Below are 10101 nucleotides of genomic sequence, written 5' to 3'. Positions count from 1 at the left end.
TAGTGACAAAGTTTTTAGTACATATGTCTCTGCCTATCAAGATGTAATAGTGGCCAGGGTTCTAAATACTTGTAGCAAGATAGCATCCGAGTCCAAACTTATTACCCGCTTGTACTCCGTTCGATTGAAGACCAGCAACTTGGTGTAGCTGTCTGTCCATGTTGCTATATAGGCTGTGAGCCAGCGTGGCCGACTTCAACCAATTTGAAGAAGTACAATTGAAGTAAGCATAAATTAATACGTACTATCATCAGCGGGTCGAGTTTGTACCTCAATGGGCATTAGTCTGACGCGATACTCTGCAAGCGCCTTGCGTAACAATCTCCCTTCCACAGATTCGCTCTTCAGATCAAAGTGCGAAGGAAAAAGAAGCACTCTTTCTGGGAGGCTGCGAAGGCGCTCAAGAGACTCGAAAAGCATAACAGCATTACAGAGATAATCTGTGTCAGTCGCATATTGCACATAGGCGAACTCTGCCCAGTTGATGGCCTCCAAGTTAGGATCGAAAGACGATTTTCCGCGAGAAGACAAAAGTTCTTTGTAATTATGTAGTTGCCACAGTAGTATCATGAATGATAACACTGGTAAAGTAAGATAATAGCGGGAGGCTATAAGCATGGTCTTGACCAAAAAGAGTGTTTCTGGAGAATCGTCATCAGAGGACGAGAAACGAGACTCATTTTGTACTTTCCACCTAAACAATAGAGGATCTCCAAATCGGCTTGACCAACAAACATACTATGAATATTTTTTCAGAGCCACTGCCAAGATATTAGCTCGGATAGGCTATTGAGCGGGATGCTGCAACTTTGGTGAGAGCCGTGTACTGTATCTTAGACAAACCCATGAGTTTAATGCGGCCCGCTCAATAAAATAATGACGCTAGCATGTGGTCCAGCAGGTAAATTATTTGCTAATGCTCTTACAGCTAGTATTTTAAGTATTAATTACATAACAGAATAGTAGCCTTAAATTTCAAGCTACAGCTTGTCAGATCTAGTGCTCCGGAACTGGACTAGTTACACTAGGGAACCTGGGTCAGGACGGATCCAAGTCTAATATAGGAAGTTATGCTAATAACATAAACCTGAGATAATCGACCCCATAAGTATCATTAGAAGAAAAAATGGACTCATGAATAGCTTTTCTCAGAATTGACACTACAATTTCTATGTTACTTGGTTTCCGATAGGTGTTTCGAAAGCCTTCATATGCACAATGCCGAAAGGATATCTTTTCGTACCTATACAATCTGTGCTGATACAGTTCTTCCGGATACCGAAGTCACTACCTACACTCTTCGATTGTTTCAGCAACCCCGGGATGAAACGACACTAAGCCAATCCTGGCACGGAGCTGGAAGATAGTTGAGCCGTGTATTGTAAGGCATATCACATCTTCGTCATATAACAACTGTCTGTAATTATGATATCTTTTTATACCACGTGTTATCTATCTACTATCGGTTCTAGGAGAATCGCAACCGCCGTTCAACTACTGATGGCAGCCAAATCACAAGAATGGCCCCTAATCTAGCTCAATCCACGCTTGATCTTATCCACGATATGTTGATCAATGGAGACCTTAGTGCTTCTCAAATGGCCGAGGCGGCTGGTTGCAGTAAGCGAGCTATCTTTCGACTGCGATCCAACCTCCAAATTTTCGGCAGTCTTAAAGCCCCCCCAATCAAAGGCGGACGGCCCCGAAAAATAACTCCGGTGATGCTAGAAGCTCTATGTGACCATCTTCTTGAAAAGCCAGATTCGTACCTACACGAGATGGAATTATTCCTGCTAGACGAGTTCGACATGCGTATACCGAAATCTACCATAAGTGATGCGCTTCATAAGCAAGGATGGTCGAAGAAAGTTGCCCGGCAGCAGGCCAAGGAACGAAATTCTGATTTACGAGATGAGTATATTCACTTGATCTCCGACTTCTCTTCGTTCCACCTAGTCTATGTTGATGAGTCTGGGTGCGATAAACGGATAGGCTTTCGAAGAACTGGATGGTCTCCGAGTGGTACAACACCAGTCCAGATATCTAAATTCCACCGGGATCAACGCTACCAGATTCTTCCTGCTTACTCCCAGGATGGAATCATGCTTGCTCGCATTTTTCGAGGCACAACTGATGCAGCTCTCTTCGAGGACTTTATCGAAGAACTTCTTCAGCATTGCGGAAAGTGGCCCGAGCCTAAATCGGTTCTGATCATGGACAATGCATCCTTTCATCATTCGGAGCGGATTGAGCGAATGTGCGCAGAAAGAGGTGTCAAACTAGTCTATCTCCCGCCCTATTCACCCGATCTAAATCCTATTGAGGAGTTTTTTGCTGAACTCAAATCTTTTATCCGTCGAAACTGGCACGTTTACCAGGACGACACGGCCCAAGGGTTCGAAATGTACCTTGAATGGTGTGTCGATAAAGTTGGAGCGAGAGAGCAAAGTGCAGAGGGGCACTTTCGGCATGCAGGGTTGACTATTGAGCATTATAGTAGTAACGATTAAGCTGCCGGTGATAGTGGTCAAGTGATCGCAAATTGTGCAGCATGGTTGCAAATACCTATATTTCTGTATAAACCACTACATGGAAAGACCGCCAAAGTACAAAATTCTCAAAATAACTCAAAGTCCTCGTTTCGATTGACTTTCCTATCCAGAAGCCAGTCATTGACTTCACCCACAAACCTGCGTGCGGCTCCCAATTTGACACCCTGGCTGATGAAAAATTCTGGATTTTGATCATGGTGAATTTGTTTTAGATCAAGACAATTCTCCAGTGTCACGTCACGTGCCTTGATGATATTCTCTTTGAAACTGTCGGTGCTCACCCGTGACAGGTGCCATGCAGTGTATTCCTCAACAGCTACCTCAAGAGGCCCGGGAATATCGATGGCAGTACGGATAGGAGAATGGCTTGCAGAAAGAGGGTCAGCATTGGCTGGAGGAGATGATGTCATGGGCTGAGATGGTTGTGTAGGGAGTACGTTGATATTAATTGGGAAGGTGGATCCGGTCGCGGAATGTGTAGGAGTCTTTTGTCGTAGCTCGAGTCGCTGCTGCTCCTCTGCATATAGCTGTTCGCGAATACTGTCGGGTACATCATCGTGTGTTTGAATCACTCCACCTTCTTTCTCCACGAACCTCACTAACTTCCTCAGATGGTGCGTCCGCAGTCTATAATGCTTTTTGCCCACGGGATCCTGCCAGCAGTACTGTGATTCAAGGCGGCATGGTGCGCCAGGGCATCGCATTGCCCTGTATACGTCCCGCCATGCTGAAGGTTGCCCAGAAACGTTTTCAGCATCAATCTCAGCCTCTCGTGCGTTGAGCATCCTCTTGGTAACTGATGTTTGTCCCCGTTTATCAGACCCAGTTGAAAGCGGTTCGGAATCTAAATAATTAATAGAAATGCAAAGCCGAAGCTTTTTTCCTTCTTGGGACAAGCTCTTCCACATAGCAAGCTGCCTTTGTATAGCTGTCCAGTCAATATCAGTCTTCTCAAAACGCTTAGTCAGATCCCGCTGTGAGCGATCATTTACAGAAACCACTACTGTAGTATCATCTAGTCTCACCCGTCGGTTGCGAGCTACTTTCCGACGTAGAATATCCTCTGCTTTCTGCTTGATATCGGACCAATAAAAGCTGGGGTCGAGTATCAGGTCCTGTTCTGTATCCTTTGCCACCACCCGATTGTTCAGAGTCACCCTCCATTCGATGGAATAATGGATATCAGTTCCTTCCCAGTCATCAACCCTTGTATCCCACTCTGGTACGGAATTTTGCTGTTCGGGTGGAGTATGACGCAAGGGGGTGAAGCTTCGACTTCCATGGTTGGAGGGGCTGGATCCGAACGGGGTACACTCGCGGCCAAAGTTCCCGGGGGTGGGGGCATTTGAAGGGGACCGTTCCCACAGAGTAAAATCCTGAACCTGAGAAGCGGTCCCACTCAGGGGATTAAAAGCATTATCATCAAGACAATAGATACCGCCGAGGAGCCTATTGATAAGAAGCCTTGGATGTCAGTCAGAAAGGTAAGAGCTTTCAAGTAACCAGAACACATGGAGTTAAATTCAAGAAGGACTTCTGACAGGCTCAGGAGAATAACAAGTAGAGCCAAATGAATTGTACTACTCATGCTGCAGGAGTGTGGTTGATAGCAATACGCCGATAGAGGGGCAACGAGCGGTGGAACTGTCAGGAACAGGAGGCCACGTTTCTTGGGTTTCCCTTAGTCATGACTGGCCCTCGGCTCGGGCCGACCATATCCGATGTCAAATTAATCACCAAGACCAAATTTATCGAACTACGAGAAATCGAAGATTATCCGAACACTCAAACTATCCTGATTTGTGGTTTGATGATCCTGTCTATGGTTGACACGCACGTCTTCTGATCGATTAGCCATAGAAGTGCTTAAATAATGGATTGCTGTTATCAGGTGCCGAGGATCGCCTCCTATCTCAAATGTTCAGCTTACGATATGATGAATAAAGAGGATCGACCCCCGGGTACGTTTCTGTGTTCCGACGCCAACACCATGGCACGTGACTCTGGCTCTGGTGGTAGACGAGGTAGGAATCCCCGCCTTCTCCAGTGCACCACAGAGCTGGCCATGACTGGCTAAGCCAAGCAAGGATTATCCTTGCCATCCAGCTATGCCAGCTCAGCATCGAATTTGACGCTAGTATCGACCGACGATGGCTGCGTTCCCTCTCGAACTGCCCTTCTCCCGGAGTTTCGCCTTCACCCAACACACAGCAGCTGATCTTTCGAAATATTCAAGATGCCCCGTCCCTTCGGAAAGCGTTTCAGTCATCTATTCCATCGGCGGAAAGAGAGCGAGAAACCGATCATCGAATCAAGACAAAACGAAACCCAAGAACATTCCACCAATAATGATGCCCACCCTGTCTCTCGCAAGCCTGCAGACCAGACCATTCAGTCAACGCAAACTTTGCAGCCGCGAGACTTGTGGCAAGCTGCTTATAACCAGCTTGATAATTGTCAGCAAAATTATCTCTCAATCAAGGAGATTTCAATCACGCCGGGTGACGGAAAAGAACATCTTAAGGATTCAATCGATCAGGTCGTCACAACAACTGAAGAAGGATATGAAAAGTATCATCAGACAGCTGATCAAACGTTCCGGAAGACTTCACGGAAAATTCTCAATGCAGCACTGTCATTCAAAGATATTATAGGTGCAGTGGCTGCACTCGATCCGACGCAGCATGCAGCTAGTGTGTGGAATATTGTCTCACTTAGTCTAACAGTATGTATATAACCGGGCATATCAAAAGTCGCTGCTGATATGTCTATTACTTGGTGTGCTAGTTGGCGAAAAAATACTCCCAGTCCCGCGATTCCCTGTTCGAATCATCGGAGTACCTGGCAGATGTTCTGACATACGGTGCCTTTATCGAGCAGAAATTCCACGAGAAAACAAAGAGGATTTCTGACAATCATCTTGTAGAAGATGCATTGATCAGACTTTATAAAGCTATCTTGTGTTACGTGGTCCAGATACGCAAATTCCAGGAAGCAAGTGTTGGAGAAAGAGTACTTAATACGGTGACCGATAGCCTGCAGCAACCACTCATCGCACTCAAGATTTCGGTTGAGAATGAAAGGGCTAAGTTAGATAAATGGATTGGATTAGTCGAATACCTTAACCGCACAGAAGAGGCAGAGAATATCCTACGCAAGATTGATGAGCTAGCCGATTCCTTGAAGAGACTCCTTGAACATTCTGGCTTCAAGAGCTTACTATTAGCGGAAGGAGCATTTTTCGACTCTTATACTCATCAGCATGAGGATTACTGTCTTCCAGATACGAGAACAGATCTTCTTAACCGCATTTCGTTGTGGGCTCAGTCGCAAGATCAACTTATTTTCTGGCTAAATGGCATGGCGGGGACTGGTAAATCCACTATTGCACGGACTGTCGCTCAATCCTTCCAAAATCAAGGGCTTTTAGGTGCCAGCTTTTTTTTCAAGCGAGGCGAAGCCGACCGTGGTAACGCAAAGCGCTTTGTGTCGACTCTCGCACGTCAACTAATCATCAAGCACCGGCAAGTAGGTTTCGATATCTTCAATGCAATTGAGGATGATTCGAATGTTGTGTTTAAATCTCTTGACATACAGTTTGAGAAGCTCCTATATCAGCCACTGCAAAAGCTGTCTACCAGCCAATCTACAACAATTGTGATTGTTATCGATGCTTTAGACGAGTGTGACGGAGATAAGGACCAACAACTTATCCTTAACTGCTTGTTTAAGATGCAAGAAATCAGATCTGTGCATCTTCGAGTATTTCTAACCAGCCGACCTGAACTCCCTGTTCGCAATGGCTTTGACAAAAATAAGGATCACCACGATTTGATTCTCCAAGAGCTTCCGAAGTCCGTGATTGAACATGATATTCGTCTTTTCTTCGAAAGTAAGCTTCTGGCCATACAAAAAGAGCGCTCACTGTCACCCGACTGGCCCGGAAGTGAGAAAATTGAAAAGCTGGTAGCAATGGCTATTCCTCTATTTATCTTCGCAGCTACGATTTGCCGCTTTGTCGGAGAGAGAAAATGGCGTCCAGAACAACGGCTTGAAAAGATTCTCGACAGTGCGAGTGCATCTTCAGAAGACGAAATGGCGCGAACATACACGCCTATCCTAAGCCAGCTTCTTGCCGGAGCTAATGAGGAAGAGACACATCAGCTGAAGAAAGAGTTTCAACATATAATCGGGACAATTATTCTGCTAGCTTCACCTTTGTCCCTTCATGCTCTCTCCCTGCTCATTGAATTCTCACTTGATGATATCAATAATCGCTTGGACGGATTCCACTCTGTTCTCAGTATACCAGTGGATTCTGAAGCACCAGTCCGGATTCTACACTTGTCATTTCGAGACTACCTTCTGGACAAAAAGTGCCCCTTCTATGTTCCTGAGCAAGATACACATAGTAGAATCGCTTCACATTGTCTCCGGCTTATGAAAACACGGCTTAAAGAGAATATATGCGAGCTGCAAAGTTACGGAATGCGGCAAGAGGATATTGAAACCGAGATTATCAAAGATTGTGTTACTGCTGATATACAATACGCCTGTCGGTACTGGGTTCATCATCTGGAACAGAGCAAAGGTCGGATTCTGGACTGTGATGTTTTTCGTTTTCTCCAGAACCACTTTCTTCACTGGTTGGAGGTACTAGCTCTGATGGGAGCAATATCAGAAACGGTAGGATTAATAGATGTATTAAAGTCAAGAGTATGTATAAGTTTATGGTTCGCTGCTTAGAAGACTGGCTAAATAATATCTAGGCGCAACTTGGCTCTGAGTTATCTGATTTTTTGTATGATGCGGAAAGGTTTATTCGCCAAAATAACTATATGGCAGCAATTGCTCCACTTCAGATCTACCGCGCTGGTCTTGTATTTGCACCGACCAAAAGTATTATCAAGCAGATATTCGTCAGCAAAGTTAAAGATCAACTGGCAGTTGGAACAGCGGTGGAAGATTTCTGGAGCTCAAATCTACAGACATTTGAAGGTCATTCCGGTACGGTCGACTCAGTGGCCTTCTCGCCGGACGGCAGTACGCTGGCGTCGGGCTCGTCCGACGACACCATCAAGCTCTGGGACACAGTCACGGGCGTCGAGCAGCACACACTGATCGGCCATTGCGGCACAGTCGACTCGGTGGTATTCTCGCCGGACGGCTGCACGCTGGCGTCGGGCTCGACCGACGGTACTATCAAGCTCTGGGATACAGCCACGGGCGTTGAGCAGCGTACACTGACCGGCCATTCCAGCAGGATCGACTCGGTAGCCTTCTCACCGGACGGCCGCACGCTGGCGTCGGGCTCGGCCGACAATAGTATCAAGCTGTGGAACACGGCCACAGGCATCGAGCAGCGTACACTAACCGGCCATTTCAGCTCGGTCTACTCAGTGGCCTTCTCGCCGGACGGCTGCACGCTGGCGTCGGGCTCGACCGACGGCACTATTAAGCTCTGGGACACAGCCACGGGCGTCGAGCAGCGCACGCTGACCGGCCCTTCTTGTAGGGTCTACTCGGTGGCCTTCTCGCCGGACGGCTGCACGCTGGCGTCGGGCTCGGCCGACGGCACTATTAAGCTCTGGGACACAGCCACGGGCGTCGAGCAGCGCACTCTAACCGGCCATTCCTTCTCGGTCTCCGCGGTGGTCTTCTCGCCGGACGGCCGCACGCTGGCGTCGGGCTCGGCCGACGGTACCATCAAGCTCTGGGACTCGGCCACGGGCGTCGAGCAGCGCACACTGACCGGCCATTCCAGCTCGGTCTCCGCGATGGCCTTCTCGCCGGACGGCTGCATACTGGCGTCGGGCTCGGCCGATGATACTATTAAGCTCTGGTATACGGCCACGGGCGTCGAGCAATGTACACTGATCGGCCATTCCGGCACGGTCGACTCGGTGGCCTTCTCGCCGGACGGCTGCACGCTGGCGTCGGGCTCGACTGACTATACTATCAAGCTCTGGAACACGGCCACAGGCGTTGAGCAGTATACATTGACCGGCCATTCCGGTACAGTCGACTCGGTGGCCTTCTCGCCGAACGGCCGCACACTGGCGTCGGGCTCGGCCGACGACACTATTAAGCTCTGGGACACAGCCACGGGCGTCGAGCAGCGCACGCTGACCGGCCATTCTAGTAGAGTCTACTCGGTGGCCTTCTCATCGGACGGCCGCACACTGGCGTCGGGCTCGGCTGATTATACTATCAAGCTCTGGAACACGGCCACAGGCGTTGAGCAGTATACATTGACCGGCCATTCCGGTACAGTCGACTCGGTGGCCTTCTCGCCGGACGGCCGCACACTGGCGTCGGGCTCGGCCGATGACACTATCAAGCTCTGGAACACGGTCACGGGCGTCGAGCAGCGCACGCTGACCGGCGATTCCGAGTCGGTCTACTCGGTTGTAAATCAATCTACCCCCAGTTATTCTATCTCTATCGCGGATTGTTGGGTCACTCTACGAGGTGAAAGAGCCCTGTGGCTTCCTACTGAATATCGTTCTTTTCGTTCTTTTGCTATTAAGGATGCCACGCTTGCCCTTGGGCTAACAAACGGGCGCGTTCCAATCATAAGATTTGATTCTGAATAGGAGATGACTTTGTGCTATACTACAGTACAGAGTCTTATTTTCTGATCTCTCTCTAAAAGAATGGTCTGGAATGCGTAACTGACTATATACTATTACTTCCTACCGTAAGTTTTCTAGACTAATTAATAATTACGACCAGTTTCCCACTTATACGAGCCTAGATGTTTCTCTAAATTACTATACATAGTACATGTTATCACAATACTGTGCTATGTAATGGAACATTGTTCTTCCATCTGGCTCTAGGTTGGGTCTAGCGTGGTTTCATCTTGGGGCTGCTGAAACAATCGAAGAGTGTAGGTGGTGACATCGGTATCCGGAAGGTCTGTATCGGGTACGATAATAAGTTTGTTATGCTTAAGCCTGCGGCTTTTTGTCAGGCGGAAGATAAACAGCAGGCTATATTCAGAAGACTGTAAGTATTCCCAACATATCTTTCAGTCACCTTCTTGGCCTTGAGATCTATGAACCCGCAACTAATGTGATATGATTACGGTAGACTGCTTAATTATCTCATGGGTAAGGTTAAAAAGGTCAGCGAAGAGATCAGCGCTTATGAATTTGTAGATAATCTGCTTAAGCACTCAAGGACTAATTCTCTGTAAGTAATTCTCCTACATCTAAAAAAATTTATTCTTACTGCTGATCATAGATGCTATATACAATGCTGGATTAGGAACGCATGTTCAAAATCTGAGCACAAGTGTACTAGATCTATTTAAGAAGGTACATCACTAGACAGGAAGTTTTCAAAAGCTTACATCTATAATATCAGCTTATTCTTGCAACTGCGTGCCTCTTTGTTACCGGTTCATGCCTCGCCAGAAGTGCTCACCTGATTTTTCTCGCCCGCATTTTTGCGGGAAAGCAAAGTATGCGTTACGCAGTGTATACAGTTACTGTGTTTATTACTGTCGGCTCCGCGACAACTTTTTCGCTTTTTGTTTTTGCTT

At 47.4% G+C, this 10101-nt stretch overlaps 2 protein-coding genes across 2 annotated transcripts; one reads left to right on the top strand and one right to left on the bottom strand.

The window, feature by feature from the left end:
* On the bottom strand, positions 1 to 828 carry BO82DRAFT_36666 (uncharacterized protein). The gene is made up of 2 exons (XM_025637054.1): positions 246 to 828; positions 1 to 164 (listed from the first exon to the last, which is right to left on the bottom strand). The coding sequence occupies exons 1-2, from the start codon at positions 616 to 618 to the stop codon at positions 37 to 39; spliced, it is 501 nt and encodes a 166-aa protein (XP_025485543.1). The 5' UTR covers positions 619 to 828; the 3' UTR covers positions 1 to 36.
* A 3772-nt stretch (positions 829 to 4600) lies between these two features.
* BO82DRAFT_349452 (NACHT and WD40 domain protein) lies at positions 4601 to 9148 on the top strand (the record flags this gene model as incomplete). Its single annotated transcript, XM_025633880.1, has 4 exons — positions 4601 to 5277; positions 5340 to 7268; positions 7322 to 8320; positions 8948 to 9148. Exons 1-4 carry the CDS (start codon positions 4789 to 4791, stop codon positions 9146 to 9148), a joined length of 3618 nt encoding a protein of 1205 aa, XP_025485542.1. The 5' UTR covers positions 4601 to 4788.
* Between the last annotated feature and the right edge of the window lie 953 nt (positions 9149 to 10101).

The sequence above is a fragment of the Aspergillus uvarum genome (assembly GCF_003184745.1).
Source record: "Aspergillus uvarum CBS 121591 unplaced genomic scaffold BO82scaffold_142, whole genome shotgun sequence".
NCBI lineage: Eukaryota > Fungi > Ascomycota > Eurotiomycetes > Eurotiales > Aspergillaceae > Aspergillus > Aspergillus uvarum.
Note: the sequence above shows the minus strand (reverse complement) of the source record. Positions and strands in the feature narration are given on the sequence as shown.